We start from the raw sequence: 24,966 nt of genomic DNA on the forward strand, positions 1-24,966 counted from the left end.
AGCCGACGGCGGCCCGCCTCCGCGTCCATCCACTGACCTGCCGGTGCTTGTCCAGGATGTTGCCGAAGAGCCGGTAGGTGTCGGGGAAGCCCTGGGAGCGGGCGCACTCGCGGACGCTCACCACTCGGTGCTGCTCCGGGTGGAGCACGCGGCCCTGGGCGAGAAGCGTGGTGGGGGCGGGCGTGAGGGCACCGCCTACGACCGCGCCACAGGAGGCCACCTGGCCCTGGCCGGCGAGTCCGCCCCTACGCAGGCCCGAGGGGCCCGCAGACCTACCTGCTTGCCCATGGGCTCAGGGTTGGTGACGGTTGTGCTGAAGAAGCCGTCCCACTCGAGACGCCCGTAGAGGCCAGCCCAGTGGTTGTGCCTGTTCCCAGTGTGGGGCAGGCACCAGGGGATGAGGGTGTTGAACTGTCGGGCCGCAGGCTCACAGGGCTTGCCTGCAGGGAGAGAGGGCGGTGACGGGGCTGTGGGGTGGGGCGTGCGGATCGTGCCCCGAGGGGAGCCGCCCCATAAGCCCTGCTGTCAGCAGCCTTTATTTAGGGCAGGGACACCCAGGTTCAGTGGGTCTGCACCCATCTCAGGGCCGTTGGGCTCCTGCTGACAAAGCCTGAAACCGTGCCCCTCCGCTTGAGCCCCCCGCGTGGCTGCAGACCCTAAGGGGGCTGGAAGCTTTGCACCAAGCAGGAGGAAGCCCTACCCGCGGGCCAGGGCAGGGGGAGGGGGTGCCCCACCTTCCACACAGGAGCAGACCCCGCGGAGGGCGCCGGTGCTGCTGCAGCCATTCTTCTTGTCGTGGTAGTTGTACCGCAGCTTCCGGGCCAGGGTGCCGTCAGAGAGCCGCACCTCAATGTTGGGCAGGTCACGCCAGTCCGAGCCCGGGGCCAGGGGGATGTGCCGCATGCGGGCGGCCACCAAGGCGCTCATGTCCTGGAGAAGCACAGTAGGCCCGGCTGTCGCCCAGCTCGGGGAGCCGAGCAGGTGCCATGGGGGCTGGGCGCTGTCGTGGTGGGCACTGGGTGCATTGGCGGTGACTGGGAGCCCCCGGGGGTTGTATCCCACTGGGGGAGACTGACAGGAACCGCGGCACCTGGAGTCATACATGTGCCATGGCAGCTCCAGGGCGGGGACGTGGGGTAAGGGAGGACGGGTGAAGGGGTGGCTTCCGGCAAGTGCGGGGAGGGTTTGGAGGAGCGGACGTGGCACAGGTGGAGCCAGAGGCGGGGAGCCCTGGGGTCACCCAGAGAACAGGGGTGGTGAGAGACGTGGTGGGAAACAGTGGCCATTCCAGACCTACTCTAGGGAGAGTGTAAACTCTCCCTAGAGTATGAGGTCTTCCTAGACCTATTACTTCAGAGTGCAAGCTCTGATGAACACTTCCCACAACCAAGTACTGCGGTGGGGTAGGGTGGTGGTGGTGAGAGGGTGGGAAGTAAGAGGAGAAGCAGGAGCCAGTGAGGTGGTGACGCTGGGGGCGGCTGAGATAACGCTGGTCTAGGGGTGAGGGATCAAGAGCAGAAGGAGTGGAAGGGGAGGGGCGGACATCAGCTGCCCCCAGCCCAGGCTGGGCTCCACCCGCAGCTCTGTCCCCAAGAGGCAGCTGCAGGGAGGCCTGCTCTGGTCACCTTGCAAATGTGATCCCTGAGGATAGGCTGGTACTGCGAGCCCCGGAGCTGCCTCTGGAACCAGGACTGGGGCTCCCCGTTGTATGAGATCTCCAGTGCCGAGGCCCCGTTCCGGATCTCAGGTAGGTCGGACATGGTGTCCCGCACGGTGATGGTTCGGAAGGGACCCGAGCTCAACCTGCAGCAAAGCATGGAGGGTTGGCACCTCTGGGACACATAGCTGCTGTCACCTGAGTCACAGCTGCTATCCCTGATGAATGGCACCATCTTCTCCAGAAAAGGGGACCTTGACTTCGGGTCAAAGGGCCACCCGAGGTCACCGAGGCAGCACGCTCCTCAGACCCTGTGTAGAGCGTGGGCTCTGGCTGTGGCCCTGTACTCAGGGTGCTGGGCAGGACGAGCCCAGAGGGGCAGAGCGTTCTGGGGTCACGCTGGATCCCACACCACTGCTCCTCACTAACACTTTCTCTGGGCCCGGGCCTTGTCACCGAGGTCCCCCGGCTCCCCCCTGCTCCCCCGAGCCTCACCAGCACCACGACCACGGGCGGGCAAGGCTCCTACCTGGTGATGTTGCTGACAAACTTCTTGTCGTCCACCACGACGCTCAGCTGGCAGGCCCGGGGTGCAAACACGTGCAACGGCTCCGGGAACAGAGGAAGTGGCTCCCCAGGGGCTGCAGCCAGGATGATGGCTCGCCTCCGAGTCTGGGCCACGCCGTACTGACCAGCCTGTGCAGGGAGGGCCAGAGACCCACATAGTCAGCGGGCACCCTGACTCGCTGGTCCGAGGGCTGGGGCCCGTGGCACCTGACTTTGGGGAGCAGCTGACCGGTGTGAAGCTCACCCAGAGAGCCCCTACTTAACCCACAGTGCCAGTGCTGAGTTGCTTCAGTCGCATCCCAATCTGCGATCCCATGGACTGCAGCCTGCCAGACTCCCCTGTCCATGGGATCCCCCAGGCAGGAACACTGGAGTGGGTTGCTATGTCATTCTCCAGGAAGTTAACCCACAGGCTCACACCTGATCAGAGTGAGGCCAGAGGGAGGGACAAGTGACCCCAGGAGGCGGCCGGCAGCCCGCGGAGGAGGTGGGCGTGAACCCCGCAGATGCTCTCAGCCGGCTCTTTGGACACACAGAGGTACCGTGGGCTCAGCACTGGGGAGGAGAGCGGCCAGAGAAGACACCGGGGGCCGTGCCTCCCGCTGGCAGCCCGCAGTCACAGGGGCAGAGCACGGCCGCCAACGAGGCTCGTTCAGCGAGGCTGAGACACTGCGGACACCGGCTGCAAGGGCCTGGGGCCGAGGGCCACCCTCCCCTCCACACACACACTGTTTTCAGCCAGCTCTCCCTCCTGTTTCAGCACTCGTTTCAGGTTTAGTTATGTTGTCAGTTACTGAACAGGCACACACAGAGCAGCTGCTCTTCAGAAGAGGCCTCGTCCCCTCTGACCATCCCAAGGCCCTGTCACTGCAGACACAGCCACCGGGAGCCCCCCGGGGTGTCACCATCCACACCCTTCAGGTGTTCATAAGCACATCCGTTCACCCAGAGACTCGGCTGTTTAGTCTATAAAACAGTTTGGTCTATGTGTGGTTCCTGACCCACCTTATGTGGGAATCTAACTGCTACCTGGAGTTCCATAGCTGGGCACCCCTACACCCCATTAGGGGAAACGAGCTGGAAATGATGTGGTAAAGAGGTCTCTTGCACGGCCCCTCAGGACTTGCTGGGGTCCTGGCTCTGAGTTCCTCCAGAATCTGAATGCCAAAGGCTCCACAGTGCAGGTGCGGGCCCCAGTATCTATGCCTCCCCCACACTAAAGGTCATCACCCTAAAGACTGACCCTTTGAGGGATTTTGTTTTGTTTTTAATTTTTGGCTGCATTCAGCAGCATGTAGGGTCTTAGTTCCCCATCAGGGATCGAACCCATACCCCCTGCAGTGGAAGTGCTGGGGAAGCCCCTTTGGAGCTCTGCTTTCAGTTAGGGACCGTTTGTTGCAGCCCAGGGATGGCCGCCCGTCTCTGGCCTCTGCACCTGCCCCCAACCTGACGCACCTGCAGCACGCCGAAGGTGCACTGGTAGCCCATGCGGACCAGGCAGCGCAGCGTCAGCTTCAGGACCATGGAGCGCTTGAAGGAGACGAAGTTCCGAACGTTCTCCAGGAGGAAGTAGCGGGGCCGGTAGTAGTCACAGTAGCTATGGGGGACAGGAGTGACCGAGAGAGTCAGCCCCATGCCTGGACAGAGCAAAAAGGCCTCCTCGGCCAGAAGTCACTCCCAACTGCTTAGATGCTTGTCAAGATGCACCTGCCGGCTCTCAGGGTCTCTCCCTAGTGGAGAGGGAGCCGTGAACTCCCTGAAGGCTGAGACTGGTGCCTCACTCAGCAGCGGCCTTCTGCAGGAGTGAAGGCTAAAGCGGTGACTGCTTGGCCCTGGCATCAGGCGTTGCAGCGCAGGGGCAGGCCGTCTAGTTGCCCTTGGGTGGCACTGAACGCAGAGGGGCTTTCACTCTGTTTACCTGAGGAAGGAGACCACGAGGGAGTTCTTGAACTTGGAGTAGGTTCGAGAGTTGAAGCGGTTCATGCCACTGAAGCCCTGGCAGGGTGGCCCGCCACACAGCATCTCCACATCTCCCTTCTGAGGCAGCTTCTGGCCGCGGGAGTTGGTCACCTCCCCGGCCATGACCAACTTCAGCAGGACGTTGCAGTCCTCTGTGAACACCGTGGACCCAGGGTTGTTGAGCCGGAATGCCTGGGCCGCGGGGTCCCACATCTCGATGGCCCACAGTGTCTCCGAGATGCCTGGGTGGGAGATACAGGGACACAGACGTATCATGAACTCCCCAGAAAGAGACTCTCTAGTCAGAACTGTGACCAGGCCCACAGAGGTCCGATCCAGTTTTTAACAGGGTGTTTGGAGAGACCCCCCCAGGAGCGCACCTGCTTGGTGGAAGCCTTCCGACAGTCCCCCACAGCCAGAAAACACGTCCAGGGTCCGCAGCTTTGGCAGTTTGATTTCTGTCTCCAGTTCACTCGGCTCACATGTCTGAGATTTCGTCCTGTTTTTTCCTGCAGGAGATGGGCCCCAAGTCAGAGCAGCGTCCTGACCTGCTCTCCTCAAAGTCCCTGGGACTCAAGAGTCCACCTCGTTTTGAGGAAGGCAACATCAGAGGCTGCTCTTTCATACTGATTGACTCATGAGTATCCAAGTTAGAGAACACAGACTTGAAAAGGAGCCTAGGGGAATGACATACCACGACATACCTTTCCCCTTCCCCTTCCCTTTATTTCCAGTGCTCCGGGCATGGTTGGGAGGATCTTCAAAGCTTTTGCTCTTGGCGTTATAGGCCTGAGGGGGAAAGAACCACAGTGGTCCAGAAGAGAAACACCAGTTCCCTTCTCTAACAAATAGGATTTAAGTTAATTTGATAAGAATATACTTCATTTCTCCCTAAGTATGGCCAGAAGCCAAGAGGACTTTGATTCTATAATAAAGAGAAGGGGAAAATTCTATTAATAAAAATGTTTTATGTGGCTGACAAAAATCCCTGCTATTTTAAGTACCTGGACTACTCATTCTAAAAATAGGCAAATGTTGTGATCAGGCTGAACAGACCGGAACCTGGGGGAGAGACAGGTTATCTTAAGATCATACATACCTGTCACAAAAAAGCCATGCTCAAACAATTTAAAAGTGATTAGCTTAAATCAACAGACCCCTGGCTCTTCTCTCAATAACCAGGACACAAGCTCAGCTGTGAGACTGAAGGGACTAGGGGCAGGGCTTCACCTCCTGGGGCTAGAGGTCCATTTCCCTAACTCATAGACACTGGCCAGGCCAGCAGAGGCCACCTAACAGTCTACAAAAATTGTTATTGCATTGTGTGTGTGTGTGTGTTAGTCACTCAGTTGTGTCTGGCTCTTTGCAATGCCATGGGCTGTAGCCCCCCAGACTCCTCTGTCTGTGGAATTCTTCAGGCAGGAATACTGGAGTGGGTTGCCATTCCGTTCTTCAGGAACTCTTCCCAACCTAGAGATTGAACCCAGGCCTTCCGCATTCCAGGTGGATTCTTTACTGTCTGAGCCACCAGGGAAGTCTGAGTTATTGTATTAGAACATTAAAATATTTCGTTTTAAGTGTTAAATTCCAGAACAACCTGAGTGTCACAGACTTGTGCTCTGGGTAAGTAAACTTCTCGGGCACTGTGTCTGACCCGGAGGCCCTCCCTGCAGTGAGCCCAGGGCCCCACCTCGAGAAAGTAGAAGCGATCGGGGCCACCGGCGGAGAAGTCCTGGAGGCACTCAGGCAGATCCTCTCCATATTCCACGGTGCAGCGGCCCTGCACGGCCTTGAAGTCCACCACGGCCTCCTCATCGCTCCAGTAAAGCAGGTTGATGTCTGCGTGGTAACTGGCCGGGGTAGACTTGTGTGTGTTCTCCGGCCTGGGAGTGCAAGAGTCTTTGTTAGTTTGTCTGCAGCAGGTTGAAAATGGATTAAATGGCATATTCCTGGGGATGTGCTCATAGGATCAGTGGGTAAAGACGAGGCCCCACGCCTCACTAAGTCACCTTAATTACTAACCCCCTTAGTCGGCACTGAACACCGCAAACTAAGTGGGATTTCTTACCATGAACTCAACTAAGGGTTTGTTTGCTCTTTATGCCTCCAAGAAGACTGGGTGGGCCTGGGTTGAGACCAGTTGCTGACCTCCTATTGAGAAGCATGTCTAGAGCTGCCTTCTTCCCCCTATGCCCGCCAGACTCCTTGTTCTCTCAGTACCCCGTTATTTCAAAGACTTCAGGAAATCTTTCCTGTACATTAGCTAAGAAGTGGAGCAACTGGAGACCTATCTGTATGGATTAGCTTCAGATTAAGCTCCTAACTACTATTAGGATCCCAGAAACTCAGTGAAGCCAAGATCTTGGAACAGAGAGAAATCCCAGAAATGGGGAAGAGGGCCTGAAAAGGACAGGAGGACTGGCAGCAGGGAGGGGTGGAACACAAGGACAGTTTAAACAGATATCAGGGTTCTGATGGCACCTCAGACAGGGCCCAGGGTAGTTCACGCCTGCCTCGGTCGCACTTCGGACTTCCGCTCACTGATTTATTTTGGACAAAGCTCTGCAGCCTTAAGATAGGAATCCAGGGCCGTGCTCTACAGCTGCAGCGATTCTCAGCACCAGCAGTAATCAGGAACACCTGGGAGGACCACCTCCTCCTCCCCTTAGACCACCACTGTGTGTGCGATTCTCTACCTCCCAAGACTCAGGCAGAGGCCCCTGGGGGGCAGAGCCCTCACCGACCTGTAGAACTTGTTAACCCTGATCTTGATGTCTGTCTCATTGGGCCGGCCATTGCTCTTTTTGCTGCAGAAGATCTCCTTTATGCGGCCAATACGGTAGGGCTCGGGGGCATCCAGGTTGCTGCCCTTGATGTAGTCGGAGTACTTCCGGTAGTGTTCTGGATACAGAGCTTCATCCACAGGCTCCTTCCGGGGGCGTTTCACAGGACTGGACAGCTTGATGCTGCAGAGAAGCAACTGCTCTGAGTAACTGAACATGAAACGTTAGAAAGTGGGTCGGCATGACTGACCAGTGATAATCACTGTTTAAATTCCAGCGCCTGAACTAGCGCAGCTCAGTACCCTTAGCACAGATTTAGAGATTCAATCTCATCCAGGCATTCTCCATCTGTGCTCTGGGTCTCGCTGCTGAGGTTGTTCACATTCTCCCCACGCCCAGCCTCAGGGCAGGACTTCCTGGCAGGTGACGTGTTCAGCTCCACGGGTGCAAGCAGCTGTAATACACAAGCCCAGACCTGGCAGGAGAGCTGCCAGTGCGCTTCCCCTTGCCTCGGACAGGCCACTTCTGAGAAGGCAGAGGCACTGTCAACCCAGTCCCTGAGTGACACACAGTCTGATTCCCCGAACCACAGTGGACACACAGTCCAGGCAAGAGGTAAACTTGCGTGATCTGAGAGTTGCGGCCGTGGCATAACCTACATTCTGACACAGGCACTAACCTCAGGGCACTGCGGGAGAGGCCAGGGGAGAAGATGGGCAGTCTGGGCTAGCCGAACCTGGCCTGGCCATGTACTGGCGGAATCAGGCCATCACATCAGATGCCAAGCTGCCAGGACCACAGGGCCCCACTCTGAAGACAGGAAGTTGAGCAGTTCAGGAAGGCAGCTGCCATGTGTTCCTGCCAGGCCCCCCAAAGTCTGTCAGGCCCCAGAGGCCCTCTGAACACCTGTGCTCTCACTTCTGGCTGGGCCACGAGTACCTGGTCAACAGCCCTACAGGGCAGCCTCCCCTTCCAGGCCAAGAGCTGGTGCTTCAGGGCGCCATGTACACCCACTGCGCAGGGCTGGGAGGGCTGCAGCTCTGCAATTCAGTGCATGGGGTGATTGGGTTGAACCCATTCAGTTGAATGGGTTCCAATGAGGACTCAAGGAAAATAAGTCGGGAAACTGAGCTAAGCTTGCCAAAATGCTGGTTGTAAATCCAACCACATGCTAGTTATAAAAGCCAACGAGGAAGGAATCAAGTGTGGGAAATATCTGTGGCTTTGATTTTTCCCTGAAGAGCCTCAGTCCTTTGATGTGGAAGTCTTTTGATGCAATTCCCAGTTACCAAGCAGTAACTCACAGTCAGCCTTTACACTAAGCCAGGCGCTGTGCTAATTAGCACTTTTTTTTTTGTTTTAAAATTTTTTTTGCCATACCATGGGGCATGTGGGATCTTAGTTCCCTGACCAGGGATTGAACCTGTGCCCCCTGCACTGGAAGGGCAGAGTCTTAACCACTGGACCACAAGGGAAGTCCCTAATAAGCACTTCTAACTCACTTATCCCTTAGACATCTGCCAGGCAAGACAAGATACTCCTGTCCCCCTCTGATAACGGGAACTGGGGGCGGGGTCTGACGTGACCAGCTGGGCAGGAAGCCATCACTGACCCCAGCATCCTTCTTTACCAGCAGGCTCTGTCTGACTTTTCTCACAGACAGCTTCACTGCCACAGAGGGGCAGCAGCTCCACACAGGACCCCTGGATGGCGTCTGCTCACCACAGACGCCAGTGCGACGGCCGGCAGCAGCTGGTGGTGGGCGGAGGTGGGGGCACGTGGTGGAGCCGGCCTGCTGCGGGCCCGGAGCGCCTGGCCCCGCTGGCTCCAAGGGGCACTCACTTGAAGGTGAAGGCCTCGGGAGGGAGGTACACGCCGTCGCCCACCCGGTACTGGACGCCGTTCTTGGTGGCGAGGCTGTAGAGGACGCGGCCTTCCAGGTCCTGGAGCTGCTCCACCACCCTGGGGATTTCCTTCTGCCTCATTTCGGCCAGACGCGCACAGCTCGCGCAGAACCTGAAGGAGCGGTGGACAGAAACCAAAGGCCTTTGAGTGGCTGGTGGGGACTATAACCAGCTGCCGCTGGCATGTTTCCAGAGACTCTGGTGACCAAGAGGAAGTATGCACGGATGTTAGAGGGCACTGGCTCTCCTGCACTTTTATGTTCACTCTTTGACTGTGGACCAAAGCCCAGAGATATGCACAACAGGAAAACGACAAGTCGACCCCACTTTTGAGTAGCTGACATAAAACCCCAGAGACATTAGCAAATGACCTAGAATCTGGTTGAGAATCCACCATGAATGATAATGCAGACCGCGGTAAAGTCAGGAACTCAAACCATGTCAAACGAGGCTTACACTACTATCTCTAAAGGCTGAAGAGGGATTTGGTAAAATGCAACATTCCTGATCAATAAACCCTTCAGAGGAGAGTTAGAGTGCCTTAAAAACAGATCAAGCCCCAAAGCAGCCCCAGGCTGACTGGAGAAATACCAGAGGCAGCTCAGCGAGCCCTCCCAGCCTCACTCCCACACACTGCTCATGATGGAAGACTCCAGTCACCACCTTTAGTTAAAAAAAGTGAGGTATCAAGGTTAGAAAGGAAAACAGGAGCACTAAGCATTTAAGAAGCAAGCCTCTCTAAAAGCATTAGAGTTAAATGGAATCAAAGATCTCACCTATGAGCAAAGACACAGATTTGTGGGACAGACACAGTAAGACACATCCTACCCCTGAGTGGGACAGCTTCTCAGGGGGTGACCTCCACCCCCAACCAGACTGTCCACATGCTCACAGCCACTGCAACCGAGTCAGGCTGGCCTCTGGTTGGCGGGGACAGCAGAGGACGGGGGCACAGCAGACCCAGCAGAGAGAAGCACAGAACAAGCAGGGGGGTTCAGGCACTCACACAGCATCCTAGAGCACCGACAGGGCGGCCTGGGAGCCCTGGCCCCACACTCACTTGTACTTGTTGTCCTCCGTTGGCTGAGTTTTCGGAGGGGACTCAAATCTCGCGTAGTCTTGGTCATACCACAGCTGGTAGAAGTAGGTCTTCCCGTCATCCTCTGACATCAGGGCCTCGGGATCCACGCCTCCCTGGGGATGGGGCCACCGTCAGCCATGATGACCAAGTGCAGCAAGGGGTGGGGACACATGCAGGGGACCGGGCACTCACCTCCAAGGCCCAGTTCTCCGAGGGAGCCTTATAGACGACCTGCACCTTGCTGTGGATGTATGAGAGCTGCATGTCCTCACACTCATCGACCAGGAACAGCTCCAGGGGGTCCGAGGTGGCCCCAAGGACCGTGTCCGTCCCAGCACAGAACCAGTGGGCGTGGAACATCTGCCCATTGCTGCCATCCTCCCACAGCGCGGTGACCCTGGAGCCGGAAGACGGGGAGGGAAAAGGTTCTAACTCGACCAGTGGAGCTGGACTGAGGCTCCTCAGGAGTACAGTTAATTTTTTGGTGTCGCCAGTGTGTGTACTCAGTCATGTCTGACTCTTTGCGACCCTATGGACTGCAGTCCACCAGACTCCTCTGTTCACGGGATTTTCCATGCAAGAATACTGATGTGGGTTGCCATTTCCTTCTCCAGGGGATTTTCCCAACCTAGGGATCGAACCCAGGTCTCCTACATTGGCAGGCGAACTCTTTATCACTGAGTCACCAGGGAAGCATTTCTTGGTTTTAGTTTAGGGCAAAGAGCTGCTGCTATTTTTGCAAAACAGGCACCTCCTGCTTTTACTCAAAGTGTGGGCTGAAGTCAGGCGGAAGAAAGGATACAAACCTTGCTAGATACAGTGGTTTTGAAGAGTCGTCTGGAATAACAGAAACACAGTCCCCCACTTCCAGGGTTTCTGAGTCAATGCATACCTTCTTGTAGTAACTCTTTTTCCCATCAATCTGAAAACAAGAGCTTAGTTTCAGGAGAGGATGGATTTGAAGGTCTGTGAAAGGCTTGTCCTTCGAGTTCCTGCTGCTTTACAGCAAAGTATAGCTCATGACGATTTCTCTAAGAAGCCGCGAGCTCCAGCAGCCTGGCTATTGACTACAGAGAGCAGCCCCTCCCCTGGCTAGAAGCCTGCAGCCGAGGCACTCACAGTCCTGTCGCCAGCTCTGCCCTCCTGTCAGCAGCAAGTCAGATCCTAGCCTTCAATTAGAACAGCACCACATCCCACTCATCACACCCACCTCAGACACACGGACCCCCTTCCTTCTCTCCCACAAGGAAAGCTGGTTCCCACCACAGGGCCTCTGCCCTGGCTCCTCTCAAGGATTTTAAGTGGCCGGCTGCTCTCCAACCCTTCAGGATGTTGTTCCACCAAGAAGCCTCCATGGCCCCAGCTCCCTTCCCGTGCCCCACCCGCCTGACAGCACTTGTGTTGCCCAGACCTAGAGCAGCACCCAGCAGGGGTAGGCCTCAGGCTTGCTGAGGGAACTGGCCCATCTCCAGCTTATGGACACCTAAGGGACCAACACGGAGAACACATTTACTCTCCACCTGCGGTTTGCTAGTGCTCCCAAACGCCAACTCCTAGGCCCGAGGGGGCAGTGAGGGCTCTCCTCAAAACCAGTTTCACAGGGGAACCAGTCTCGCACACCAGGACTGTATCAAATGCCCACTTTGGAGGGCGAGGAAAATCGAGTCCTTTGGCAAACAAGTAAAAACACATTTTTGGTGCCTGACCACAGACCCAGCCTCTCAGCCGGCTCTGCTCCGCTCACGGTTGCGGGATGCATGAGTAGGTTCCTCGGCTCCAGGGCTTCGGCCGCTCTCAGAACGGCTGGCAGGAGACACCTGGCTGCTCAGCAGTGCAGCAGGAGGACAGCTGAGAGCCCACTCCTGGATTACCTTGACAGCATCTCCAACCCAAGAGATCCGATTTTTGTTCTGCTTCTTTTTCTTCCCCTGATGCATCTTTTTGGGTGATGGCATCTCTGGAATATTGTCATCCACTTCCTCGTCATCATCTGCCTCCTTCATGGCCATGTTGGGACACCTACAAAAATCACTTGTGATAAGCAAGGTCTTCTTTAAAAAAATAAGAACAACTGGGAATTCTTGTGGTCCAGGGGTTGGGACTCTGTGCTCTCACTGCCAAGGGCCCAGGTTCAATCCCTGGTCGGGGAACTAGGATCCCACAAGCCCCCACAGTGCAGCCAGAAAAAATAAGTAAAACCAACTGAAAGTGTTTCACTAAGAAAACAGGGACAGGTCTGGCGACGTTAGACAAACGGATCTTGCCCATTCTATACGTGTCAACCCAGCTGTCCCACACAAAGCCTATTTGCCATCAGCTGGCATTTCCCTCCATTCCAAAAACAATCATTGGCCAAACTTACCTCCTCTTTTGGCAAGCCTGCTTGCTCCGTCCACTACCACCAAATTTAACCATATCCTTACAGGCCTTACACTTTCCACACTCGGGCTGTTGACAAATCTAAAGCACATTAAAAAAAAAAATTAAACGGCCATTAGTCACAGCGGATAAGCAGTTTTTGGTGAATTTTAAAATATGTAAGTTTAACCTCATTAGAACTCAGGGAAGTGAGAGTTAGAAACAAGACGTGAGGTCTGTAAAGGTTAACCTGAGATATGGTGCTGGCACAGATATGGGGAAAGAAGAACTCAGGTGGCCCAGAGGTAAGCTGGTGACACCACTCTGGAAAACAGTGTTCAAGATCAAAGTCAAGTATGTAACCTACACCCCAGCAATTCTGCTTCTAAATAGTAAAGAATCACAGAAGACACATTAGAATATCACATTGCCCATCACCGAGGGATAGGCTGGGAGAGTCACAATGAAATACTATGGAATAAAGTGGTAACTATGTCTACCCGTATCAACACACAGTAGTTGTGAAAGATGCCAGTTTATGTATACTAAAAAAAAAAGAAAATTTAAAGCTTGGATACGCATGTGCTAGATGAAATAAAAACCAAAACAAGAATGGTGAGGACAGGGAATTCGCTGGTGGCCCAGTGGTTAGGTCTCCGTGTTTCCACTGCTTCGGGGACACGGGTTCAACACGCAAATTCCTATTGAGGGCAGTCACTGAAGACAGAGGAGACCCTCAGAATCCAGGGACTAGTGTGAAAGGAGGGCGGTTCTGAAGGCAGGTGCTGTATTTTCACTTTTAAGCTTTCATCCAAATTAAGTCAAACAGACACCAAAACAGATCTGATCTCTGGGCCAGTGAAAGAATTAGGGAGATTAATTCCTCCAGGGTGAAGTAAATATACATTATACTAAAAAATTCAGTGCTCGCTTCGGCAGCACATATACTAAAATTGGAACGATACAGAGAAGATTAGCATGGCCCCTGTGCAAGGATGACACACAAATTCGTGAAGTGTTCCATATTAAAAAAAAAAAAAAAAATTCAGAGCGAGGTCATCTCAGGCATCAAAGCTAAGCTGGACGAAGCCCCCACTTTCTGAGGGAAGTTACACCATGAGACAAGATAGGAACCTGGGAGGATGACTCCAATTGGAGGAAGCAGTGCTGGCCTCCGTGAGGCAGTCACCCCCCTCACCCTCACGCCGGGGCCTGAGGACACAATGGGACATGGCCAGACTCCTTGGTAGCAGCAGTGGCACTGATGGCAAAGTGCCTGAGCATGCCTCTTTTGACAGCTGTCTTGTTAGACATGCAAGTCTCCCAGATAACTCCTTCTCCGAGCTCTGTTTCTGGGGGGTCATGTCTATGCAGTAAGACGCTCAAGCCAAAAAGAGAAAACAGCGAGCTCCTCAGAGATCATGAGGGGCAGGAGAGCCAGCTTAGGCGAGGTTACCTCACAGACGCCACAGCGCCGGCGCTTGAAGGCATTCTCCTTGTCTTCTTTGTCATCTTTTTCAATTTGCTCCGCAAAGAAAGTGTCGAAGATCTGGTAGACCAGCTTGGTGGTGGTGGCCTTGGTGGGGCCCTTGTCCTTCTCCTTGGCAGGTTGCCGGATGGTCTGCCGCCTTTCGGCTCGCCTGGGAGAGAGATTCCATGGTGTTAGTGGCCCAGGAAGAGCTCCCGCAGTGCCCGGCCTTCCAGACTCCGTCTCGGGTCTTCAGGCTCACTCCTGCTGCACCCTCACCTTTTCCCCAGGGTGACCCCGGCCAGTTTGATGAGGTCTCTCATGCAGGGGCTCAGGAAGATGGGCTGCTCGTCACTGTCCCCTGCCCGATCATAACTCTCTACTTGCTCCACCACGAACTGGGCATGCCGCAGGAGAGAATCCTCTGTGAATCGATTCAAGTTGAGCATACAGGGAGGAACGGTGGTCTTTCGGGGAAAAAAACACAGAAGTTTCTCTTAGGCTTAAGCAAAACTGGTTTACGTCAAACAAACATGTAGTACATCTGTATCACATGTAAGTGGGACTTTCCATGTGGCTCAGTGGTAAAGAACCTGCCTGCCAGTATCCTTTCCCAGGAAACCCCATGGACAGAGGAGCCTGGAGGGCTGGAGCCCATGGGGTCACCAAGAGTTGGACCCAAATCAGTGAATGAACAACATCACATGTAAACAATCTGTGAATCCCAGATAATGAAGCACCTAAGCCTCTTACCTCAATCTTATTGATCAGGTCTTCATAGGTGGAGTCAGGGTTGCTCTGCAGGAACTCAACCACTATCTTACTTATGTAGATCTTCTCCTGCATCACACTGAATAGTGGTGCGTACTCTGGGCTGGGATCCATCAAGATATACTCGGCAAATGCTGGAGTGGACAGATGGATAAGAGCAGTGTGAACCTGATGGCAGCAGCAGTAGCCAAAGGGCAGGGATGAGGCTACAAGGCTCACGGAACAGGCAGAGAGTCATTTCACACTCAAATGTCAAAACCCATGAAGTATGGTCAGGATTAGCTCATTCAGAAGGGGCCTGTCTAAGCCAACCAGAGAACAGACTGGCCAGTGGCTTTCCTCTAGCTTGATTCTGGCTTTTGGAATTCGGTCTGGGTTTCAGCTGCAAGGTCAGTTCCAGGGTCAGTTGTAACTAGTACAAGAGGCCATCCCAATCAAGCCCGACATGCTTCCCACACAGTCACAAGAGTCTGAGACTTTCCAGAGCCCAACCAAGCCTGGTCATGGGAGCCTGAGACTTCCCAGAGCCCAACCAAGCCCCATGGAAGACAGAAGCATCTTTCAGATTCCAGAACAGTCCACAGTTGGCCACATACTTACAGGTGCTAAAGCCAAGAAGAGCCTTTTCACCTCCATCAAAACCAGCAATCCACCATTCGTTTATGGGGCCAAAATTTTTGCCATTAATACCACCTAAAAGAGGAGGAAAAGGTTTCTTGAAATGAAGTGGACTAAGAAATAGCAACTCACTCATCTTCTTGCCTGGAAAATCCCATGGACAGAGGAGCCTTGACAGGCTACAGTCCATGGGGTTGCAGAGTTGGACATGACTAAAAGAATATGCCTCAAAAACCCAAGCAGGTTAAGTGGCACTGAGTCCCCACCTGAGCCACACCTCTGATCAGGTGAGCCAGGCAGCCTTACTGCAGCCATCAGAGCGAGACTGCTTGTATCTGCTCACAGCCCAGACTCTGTTCAGTTTATAAACTGACCGTCCCAGACAATGTGGAACATTCCCCTTACCTTCAGGAGATGGGTCATCCTCATATATCGGCTTTGCTGAACCAGAAAAGAGGAGCTCAACATCTTTCTCAATGAGGCCGGTGTCGATCGGGCAAAGGTGACCGCGTTTACAGTACACACTAGACGGGTGACAGAGGCCATTTACCAGGAGACCAAAGGCAGGCAGAGGTACAGAGTCAAGCTCAGACACAGGGGGGACGAGGTGTGGTTCCTAGACTCCACTATCTCCCTGACTGCCAGAACACTGGGTCAGTACGGTGCTCTTTCACCCCACAGCTTCTGATCTGCCCCCCTGGGTACCAAGAGTAAGAGTATGAAAAGGGAACGTGGAGAGGTCAGCAAGACCAACAACGAGAAGCCTCACAGGGGAGCCCCTGGTGCGCCCTCCATTGGGGAGTGGCTTGTGCAGACGCACTGGCTGCTCCCATACATCCTACCCAGACTTGTGCCACCACCCTCTCTGGCTCCAAAACGTTCTTGTTGCTGAAAATGAAACCTCACAGCCACTGAGCTGTCACTCCTTTCCCCCTCCCCACACCACCCCGGCAAGTCCTGATCTGCTTTGTTTCTCTGGATTTACTGCTTCACACTATTTTATATGTTAGTTTTGCATTACGACTTTCACCTCAAAAAAAATAACGCATATTACACAACATTGTAAGAGGCGAGGTGCATTGAGGACACGAGAAGGAGGGACTTCCACCTCCTTCTGGGGGGTTAAGCCTCAAGTTCAAGAACATCCACCGCCTAGAGATGCTGTGTGACATCTGCAGAATGCGCATCATTGAGCAGGATCCTGAATTTGAGAAAACAGGATGGGACTGGGGTGGGTTCTGCTTACGGACCTGCCCGTGCGGGCCTCAAGGCCAGAGGTGCTGTACAGGTCTGAGAGTATCCCCTACCACATTCCCACCGCCTAGGCCCCTGGAAGCCAAGAAATTCTCATCTTGGAATCTTACCAAATTAAAACAAAATGAAAACATGAGTACTTTGAGTGGAGCTCTTGCACCAGGCATAGCAGAAAGACAAGGGTCACGGCCTTGCCATTAGGACCTGAAGACGGGGGAAAGATGGACACATACCCATGGAGGGCAGGATGCTGTGGACGCACAGAAGGGGAGGGTCCAGGGCCCAGCCTGACAGACTGTCCACGTGCTTCATCAGGAAAGGTGACATCAGGGAGAAATGCCGAGTCCCAGGCGGGGGCAGGGCCCACTAGTATGTAGAAGGGGCTACTTTCCACCTGCCACTTTCACCCCAAGGACCAGAGGTAAACAGAGTCCCCAGCTAACCCCGGTGGTCTGGCTTCAACGGCCAGATGCTCAAAGGCATGTCATTCCTGGGACATGTGTTCTTACTTCCCAACCCACAGGAAGGAGTCTGGGGCAGACCTGTTCTCGAGGAGCCACCCAGAGACCCCAAGCCCTGACACTCCTGATTGCAGTGGCTCCAGCCCTGGGTTCTCGCAAGCCTCTGCCCCAGCAGCGCCACAGGGAAGCATGAGGCCATGAACAGCATCCCAGTGCGGAACAGGCTCCTGCTCGTGGAGAGGGGGAGAAACACCCAACCATGACGATCATACAGAGTACTGCGGAAGAAACACACTGGGGTTTCCTAGAGCCCTCTAGCCCACTGTGGGGCAGGAACGTCAGGAAGACTATCTCAAGATGATTCCACCTGAGGCTTTATAAAAGGTGATCCAGCCGCCCCTACTATTCTCTTGTCCAGGGAGGGGAAAAGCACATGCCGAGGCCTGAAAGAAGACATGAGCTGGAGCCAAGATATTTCCCACAGAGAAGGAAAGGGAAGCACCTCCAGTGAGCAGGAGAGAGCAGAACGAAGGAGGCTGGAGAGGATGGGGACTCTGCTCAATCACAGGCTTGTCTGAGCCCCACAGTCCAAACTCCACGGACATCCACTAAGAAGACCCCAGCATCACTGCCTCGAAATGAAGAGCCCCGCAGGATCCAGCCCCCGCCCTGGGTCCCTGTTCCCCGACCGCATCCCCTACCACTCACCCCGCCGCCGGCCCCTCCACTCCAGCCACATAGCCTCTTACCTAGTCATCCACAGCCCACACGCCCCCCTCCCAGCCTCCACCTGCTGTTCCCTCCTCCTGGATGTCTTTCCCTCACTATCTCCTTGGCTTGTTCTAAAGCTGAGGTCTTTGCTCAAGTCCCTTCCCCTCCATTCTGAACAACTTTCTCCCACCCACTCTCTCTGCTCCCCATGCTTTTCACATCCATCACAATGTCACTACCCACAGGCACAGCTCGTTCTGCTTCCATGAAACCAGGGGCCTGAAGTGCTGAATCTATAATACCCACTGCACACAGCTGGCCCTCAGCGGAATGAATGAGCTTTAGGATATTTTCCTACTCAAGGGCCTTCCTTCCCTGGTAGTCCAGTGGCTAAGGCTCCATGCTCCCCAATGCAGGGGACCCAGGTTCAATTCTTCAGGTAACCAGATCCCACACAGCAGAACTAAAGATTTGCAAGCCACAACTAAGACTTGGCACAGCCAAATAAGTGATTTTTTTAAAAAGGATATTTACCCACTCAAGATCTAACAGGTATAGCTTTAACAACCAAAGACCTACCACTCGTCTACCAGCTTGGTGGCCCTGAAGTGTTAGCAGCTTAAGAAATGTTGCAAACTAGGTGTTGAAAACTTTACTAGGATATTAAGAACTAAGGTGTCTTTAGGAAAATGCCCTGTTATGATAAGAAGCATATTAGTTACCTGCGCTTCCTTGGTGACTTAGTGGTAAAGAATCCTCCTGCCAATGCAGGGGACACGGGTTCGATCCCTGGTCTGGGAAGACCCCACATGCCACAGAGCAACTGAGTCCGCGTACCACAACTACTGAGCCTGTGCTCTAGAGACCGTAAGCTGCAACTACTGAAGCCCCGCACCCTAGACCCTGCGCTCCCCGACAAGAGAAGTCACCGAAACGGGAAGCCTGCACACTGCAACTAAACAGTAGCCCCTGTTCGCCACAACCAGAGAAAAACACAGGGAGTAACAAAGAGCCAGCCCAGCCAAATAAATAAAAAAGACTCCAGCAGGATTTAAGGAAAAAAAGACTCCAGCAGGATTTAAGGAAAAAATAAATAAAACACACACACACACCCAAAACCTATCAGTTACCTGAAGCAGGTTAGTTTGTGTTGGGGCAAATCCTCGTAACTCTCAAAGCCAGATTCGTTGGCATCAAAGATGGACAACCTCTCGTTGGTCAGTATCTGTATCTCTTCCACCTGAGAGACATGGACCAGTGAGCAGAGATGCAGGAGACGGGACCACGCGGCCACAGACGGAGCGGGGACTCACCGCGTCGGGGGGATGCTGCTCGTATCTCAGCTCGGGGTCGTCCAGGTACTGCAAGCACTCGGTGCACTTGGGAGGGTCGGGCTGCGGGAACAAGAGCACAGACGGCGCTCAGAGTCCGCCCCGAACCTGCCCCTGAGCGCCACACAACGGCTTCTATTCCCAGGTGGACGTTTACCTTGGACACTACTGCTATTTTGGTTCGAGTCATTTTCTTCTCGGTTCTGGGAACAAAGCAGGTTTGTTTTAGTTATTACACGACACGTCAGACTCTGCCAGTTACACTGGATCCAGACAAAGATGAGCGCCAGCTGCTGCATAAGGGGTAAGTATGTCTTTACCATGCAGAGGGGACCTGCCTCACACAGCAGAACTGGCATGTCTCAGTCCTACGCTCACTATTCATCACACACAAAGCTAAGGCGGCTCCAGGAAGTCACTAAACGCCCCCTTTTCTTTCTTTCTCAGACAACTGTTTTAGTATTATGATCTGCTTGGTAGAAAGACAAAAAATAAGTTCTTACAGTTCTCTGTATGTAGTTCTGCGTCTCTTCTCCTCCTAAGTAGAGAAAACAGAAGAGTGAAGGGTAAAAAAGTCTTTTCCATCCAGACTATGTTGCAAAGTTAAAGAATTTTATGTACACGGTCATCACAAAACCTAGTCAGAGGCAGGAAGGCAGTCAGAAAACCAGTGAGACCCAAGCCACCTCCAGTGTCTAGTCTTAATAAACAAAATTCTTATAACCAGACTTCCTTAAAAGACTCATAAGAGATTAGTTTTTTAAAAAAAGACAGAAATTTTTGTTGTTCAGTCACCAAGTCGCATCTGACTCTTTGAAGACCCCATAGAACTGCAGCCCACCAGGTTCCTCTGTCCATGGGATTTCCCAGGCAAGAATACTGGAGTGGGTTGCCATTTCCTCCTCCAGGAGATCTTCCCCACCCAGGTATAGAACCCGCATTAGCAGGCAGATTCTTTATCCCTGAGCCACCAGAGAAGTCTGACAAAAATTAGCTCTCCTGAATTAAGTGGTACCTCAGTAAGTATATAATTGATATGGGGAGCTATGGACTGAGTTTTGTCCCTGCTCCCCAACCCAATTCTTATGTTGAAGCCCTAACCTCAAATGTGACCGTATTTAGAGATGAGGCTTTTAAGGAAGTGACTGTGGTTAAGTGAGGTCTTAAGTGGGAGAGACCGAATCCAACAGGACACCAGAGCGCTCTTCTTCTCCCTATGTGCTTGCACAGGGAAAGGTCATGTGAGGACCCAGAAAGAAGGCAGCCATCCACACGTCAGGAAGAAAGACTTCTCCAGAAACTAACCCTGCTGGTACTTTGATATGTGAACTGTATTCTCCAGAACTGTAAGAAAAATAAACGTCTGTTGGTTAAGTTACCCAGGCTGTCGTATTTGGTTATGGTACCATCCCAACCCCTGGTGACTAATAAGAGAAACTTATTTCTAGAATTATTCTGAGTAAATGAAGGAATGACAGAACTATCACTCTGCAACTCCCAGTGAAATAATGGATTTAAGCAATGATTGTTAAAAACAGGTGAAAAGGTGAAAAGCTGAGGGGAACTTTATAATGGATGAATCAGGCTGAGGGCACGTGGGTTCAGTGATTAGTCCTAAAGCCTTACAAAGATAACCATGCCTCTGGTGTGATGTAACAGGAAGCACACAGCTCCACCTTGGAAGTCCTCTGGGAAACAAGAGACACGCCTCTGGTCAAGCCTCTGGACCTAACGAGTGGTCTGCAGGGGACAGGGCTGTGGGTTCTCAGGACCCACAAATGCTATGGGTAAGCTGGCTACTTACACCAGCTGCAAGTAAGAGGATGGGGTGACACTGTGGATGGCACACTGAGGACAAATAGCAACCAAGTATTTCGTATAGACTCAGCTGGGGTCCTGGACCAGACAGTAAAACTCGCAATGCAGACCATCAGGGAAACCTGGACAGAGACTGGACTCTGACACTACGGTGTTAGGAAAATGGTATTGTGGTGGTGTTTATTTTAGTATTTTTTGATGTGGATCATTTTTACAGTCTTTATTGTACTGGTTACAATATTGCTTCTGTTCCATGTTTTGTTTTTTTCGGCTACAAGGCATGTGAGGTCTTAGCTCCCCAATCAGGAACTGAACCTGCACCCCCTGCATTGGAAGGTAAAGTTTTAACCACTGGATCCCAGGGAAGTTCCTGTGATGATCTTCAAGAGACTCTTTTCCTTTTTAGAAGCACTTCTGTTAATATTTTAGTAATATGTCTGGGATCTGTTTATCAGAGTGAGGGAGGGCAAGGAGAATAACTAAGGCTTGGGTAAAACATGCCTAGTCATGGGTTGATAACTGATGAAGGTTGATGAGAATATGGGGGCTTGCTACCCTTTTCTGCCTTCTCTGGGGTACATTTGAAAGTCACCATGAGGAAAACTGTTTAAAAATCACTTTAAGATATTCCAGCCAATGGGAGATTATGAAACAGAGTAGAATTGAAAAAACAAAAGCTTACCTTTTCATCTTCATCTTTCTCATCAGAAACTTGTGGTTTTACTCTTTCAGGTTCTTTCTCTTCTGGTCTCCGTTTGCTAGCTCTATTGGATAAATAAATAAGCCGAATGTCAGCTTAAAACCTATATTGCCAATTCACATAAAAAATGACAAACTAATGCCTCCCTATAGAAAAGCAAAATATTCAGAACAGATCTGGTGAACAGACACTTTCTTCCCATCCAAAAGAAAGTCCCCTTGTCACAGTGGCTCCAGAGGTGCATCACAACACGTGACCCTGAAAAGAGGCCCGCGGACGCCCCGTGTGACCCTCAGACTCGGGGCCTGATGAGATACTGGAGACTAAGACACGTGGCAGTGTGCTGATAGGAGCGCTACCCACGTGGCAGAGGGCGACAGGGTCGATGGGCCCACAGGCTGATTTCTCCTCCAGCCCCACCCAAACCGATCCAGTCTTCCATACAGACCTCCAACAGATATTCTGGTAATTTAAACCACAGAAAGCACAGCACAAAAGCACAAGCATTTTAGCCACTTACAGATCTTTGGGTTGACTTCTGTGCCTCTTTTCATCCTGAGAGGGGAAACGTGTGGGTAGAGAAATAAAGGGGGGAAAATTAATTTGAGCAAGAGTGAGACAAAACCCCAAAGTATTAGTTAATGATTGCAGCACCGTGGGATGAAAGAATTGGAAAATCTGGGCAGGTCTACAGGCTAGAGATGAGGCTTCAAAAATTTTAAGTCATTTCCCTAACGCCTACAAACAAGAGTTGGCAGATTTCCTGTAAAGGGCCAAAAAATAGACATTTTCAGGTTTCCAAGCCACAGACTTGCGTCACAGCTCCTCAACTGCGCCACTGCAGCACAAGAACAGCCAGAAACAATACATAAGTGAAATGGCATGGCTGTGTTGCAATAAAACTTTATGAAAACAGGCAGAGGGCCAACTTTGGCCTGGGGACCACAATTTACATACCCCTGTCCTGGGATAGCTCAAACCAAAAGGGACTATTAGAGCCATTTTGCTTATGTTGGCCCAAATGTCTATAGCTCCATCTGTCATTTGGTCAGGGGTGAAGATGTCATATAAATAGGCACTGGGACAGGAGTGGGGAAAGAGGGTGACAAAACTAAACTTTGGAATCCAGTATGGGAAAGAAACAGAAGTAGGAATTCCCAACTTGGTCACAAACTCATTAAAGACAGCTGAGCCCACATACAAAAACTATCTTTCTGATAGGCTGCTGATTTTTATAAAGAAGTATACACAGATTAAGTCAATAATTAAAAAAAAAAACTAGACAAAAAGTCAAACTTTTGGTCCTTTCGTCCTTTTCTGCCATGAGACAAGAGCGCTGGCTGTGGGGTCTGAAGCTCCTACCAGCTGCTGTCTGAGGAAAACGGATGGTCTGACACCATCGCTGAGATCTCTCTAGGCCTGAAGGGATCCCAGGCAAGTGCCGACGATTAAGATCACGAGTAATCAGAAAAGATGAGACAGTAAGAGGTTAGAACAAGCTGGAGGTGATACACCGAAAGGATCACGTGCCACAGAACAAGCAGGGTGCCCACTGGAGTGACAACACTCAGGACCAGCACGTCCGACCTCAGGCTCTGCTCCCTGGGTCTCACAGAAAACCAGAGACGGTCTTGAGACCATCCTGGTTTGGCTTTTCTCAGAGCAAATTGCTAAGGAGCCTAATGAGATCCCTGTGCTGCAGCCCCCAGCAGATGTAGCCCCCTTCCCTGGAGTTTACAGCCGTGGATAACCTCACCATCTGAGGCTTTTATACAGGCCCACCCCTGGGTCAGTGTAGAATATTTCAGGGTTTAACTATGCTCACTAAGCTGAACTGTGGGAGCTGGCGGGGATGCGAGGAGCTAGACTCAGAACTCAGGAGACTGGCTGGTTGATAAAGCAGGACAAGCATGATGACACGTCTACCTGGGGTGACACGTCAAGACTTCTCAGGCCAGAGGCTATGAAGAGAAGCTGGTTCCACAAACATCTTGGTCCAGGCACACATAGGCCCTTGCCACCATTACCATAAGTAGGCAACTGCACGCTCACTACGTATCAGGCACTAACATGCAGCGACAGCTGCCAACCCCCACAAGGAGGGGCAGGTCACCTGCCCAAAACCACCCCAGGGCAAGTAGGGCTGGATTTCAATGCACAGCCCCAACCCATGACATTTCTCCCAACCAACTGGGAACACAAGGGTCGGTTAGAGATAAGCAATACGAGTCAGTCTTTACTTTGTCTTCTCCTTCACTCATTTCAGCCTGAGCTCCTCCAGGCCTCGCATCTCTGTCTGGCTCCTCCTGAGCTTTCTGTTTAGGTGTCCTGTCACAGGAGGAAACACACAGTCAGCTCAGGGAGCCCACCTCCCTTTCAAGAAGCCCCAGTGAGGGTGTACACGGTTCCCTCCTCCAAGTTAGAGCATGAATGATTTTTCTCATCTGAAGGGTAAGTTTTCATTGCAAGAAACCCAAGAGGCATTTGGTACTTCAGAACTTACGATCTCAGAAGGGCCACCAACACTTCCTGTGTTGCTGAGACATGCCGCAGTTTAAAAACAAGGGACAAAAAGGTTCCCCTGATCCCTGATAACCTGACGGGAACCCTGCCTGTGCTGGACTCCTGTGCAGGATTGCTAGCTGGCCTGAGGTGACATCTGACAAGTCTTCCCCTCCTTCCACCAGGGCCCGGGCACTCGGTTCAGGAGTTCTGCCCACCCCAGACTCAGGCCCGGTCAACACTTGCTTCAGCCCATTGCATGTCAGAGGCTGCTCTCCACTGCCGCCCTCACACACTGCCACTGCTGAGTGCGCACGCTCCAGCTGGCCTAGGCCGAGGGCTGAAGCGGCTCTGCCCAGCAGTCAATGGCCACTGAGCCACAAACATGTAAGCTCAAAAAGTGCCTACTGTCCTAAGCCGCTGAGCTTTGGGGCGGTTTGTCATAGTCTTCACAGCTGTGGGCGAGAGGCAGAGCTGCTCAATGCTCCTTAAACACCACCTGACACCACCTGACAAACTGCTTCCTATGTGAACACCAGTTAAGGACAGACCACTAAGGACAGGCCAGCGGTCAAGGTCAGGTAAATCTCAGTTGACCTCAGCCTACCCTATGGTTGCCTGACCTTCCAAGAACAGAAGTTACCCACACATTACATGTATGACCTTAATCCTCTGTCCAATCCATAATTTTTACGAGAACACTTACTTCTGGAAGTAAATTTGGAAGTAAATTTCACAAAGTACAAAAGGCATGTTAACTGTACTTACGATTCTTTGGTTTGATTTCTGAGTCTCTTTTCTTCCTAATTGGATGGGACAGGGAGGCAAAAAAAAAAAAAAAAAGACTAGTTAATTTTCCCCCGTTTGATTCTAATCTTTCTATTAAAGAACTTTATGGAAATAAAATACCTAAACTGATCCTATAGTCTAGCTAGTGAGAAGAAGGATTCTCTTCTTTTCAGATAGCACATTTTTTTTTGGTGGGGTAGGTAGGCAGGAAGTTAAAGAACTCTTAGACAGATT

The 24,966-nt window shown here is 52.4% G+C and overlaps 1 protein-coding gene and 1 non-coding gene across 3 annotated transcripts in view; one reads left to right on the plus strand and one right to left on the minus strand.

The window, feature by feature from the left end:
- DNMT1 (DNA methyltransferase 1) overlaps positions 1-24,966 on the minus strand; it is a 42,891-nt gene that overhangs the window by 1,571 nt on the left and 16,354 nt on the right. For both annotated transcript variants that reach the window (XM_065917738.1, XM_065917739.1), the window contains exons 9-38: positions 24,712-24,746; positions 23,682-23,769; positions 21,962-21,996; positions 21,424-21,505; positions 19,427-19,461; positions 19,081-19,126; positions 18,906-18,986; positions 18,723-18,832; positions 15,572-15,690; positions 15,149-15,241; positions 14,531-14,682; positions 14,057-14,244; positions 13,766-13,949; positions 12,314-12,411; positions 11,823-11,970; positions 10,758-10,873; positions 10,144-10,348; positions 9,931-10,064; positions 8,809-8,982; positions 6,928-7,149; positions 5,874-6,066; positions 4,888-4,972; positions 4,564-4,692; positions 4,143-4,425; positions 3,680-3,821; positions 2,187-2,353; positions 1,626-1,803; positions 735-930; positions 277-440; positions 38-154 (exon numbers count right to left, since the gene is read on the minus strand). In XM_065917738.1, coding sequence (XP_065773810.1) covers positions 38-154; positions 277-440; positions 735-930; positions 1,626-1,803; positions 2,187-2,353; positions 3,680-3,821; positions 4,143-4,425; positions 4,564-4,692; positions 4,888-4,972; positions 5,874-6,066; positions 6,928-7,149; positions 8,809-8,982; positions 9,931-10,064; positions 10,144-10,348; positions 10,758-10,873; positions 11,823-11,970; positions 12,314-12,411; positions 13,766-13,949; positions 14,057-14,244; positions 14,531-14,682; positions 15,149-15,241; positions 15,572-15,690; positions 18,723-18,832; positions 18,906-18,986; positions 19,081-19,126; positions 19,427-19,461; positions 21,424-21,505; positions 21,962-21,996; positions 23,682-23,769; positions 24,712-24,746 — 3,999 coding nt within the window. The remainder of the gene's footprint in view (positions 1-37; positions 155-276; positions 441-734; positions 931-1,625; positions 1,804-2,186; positions 2,354-3,679; positions 3,822-4,142; positions 4,426-4,563; positions 4,693-4,887; positions 4,973-5,873; positions 6,067-6,927; positions 7,150-8,808; positions 8,983-9,930; positions 10,065-10,143; positions 10,349-10,757; positions 10,874-11,822; positions 11,971-12,313; positions 12,412-13,765; positions 13,950-14,056; positions 14,245-14,530; positions 14,683-15,148; positions 15,242-15,571; positions 15,691-18,722; positions 18,833-18,905; positions 18,987-19,080; positions 19,127-19,426; positions 19,462-21,423; positions 21,506-21,961; positions 21,997-23,681; positions 23,770-24,711; positions 24,747-24,966) is intronic.
- LOC136156673 (U6 spliceosomal RNA) lies at positions 13,233-13,339 on the plus strand. The gene has a single exon (XR_010661162.1). It is a non-coding gene; the product is annotated as a U6 spliceosomal RNA (small nuclear RNA).

The sequence above is a fragment of the Muntiacus reevesi genome, chromosome 1 (assembly GCF_963930625.1).
Source record: "Muntiacus reevesi chromosome 1, mMunRee1.1, whole genome shotgun sequence".
NCBI lineage: Eukaryota > Metazoa > Chordata > Mammalia > Artiodactyla > Cervidae > Muntiacus > Muntiacus reevesi.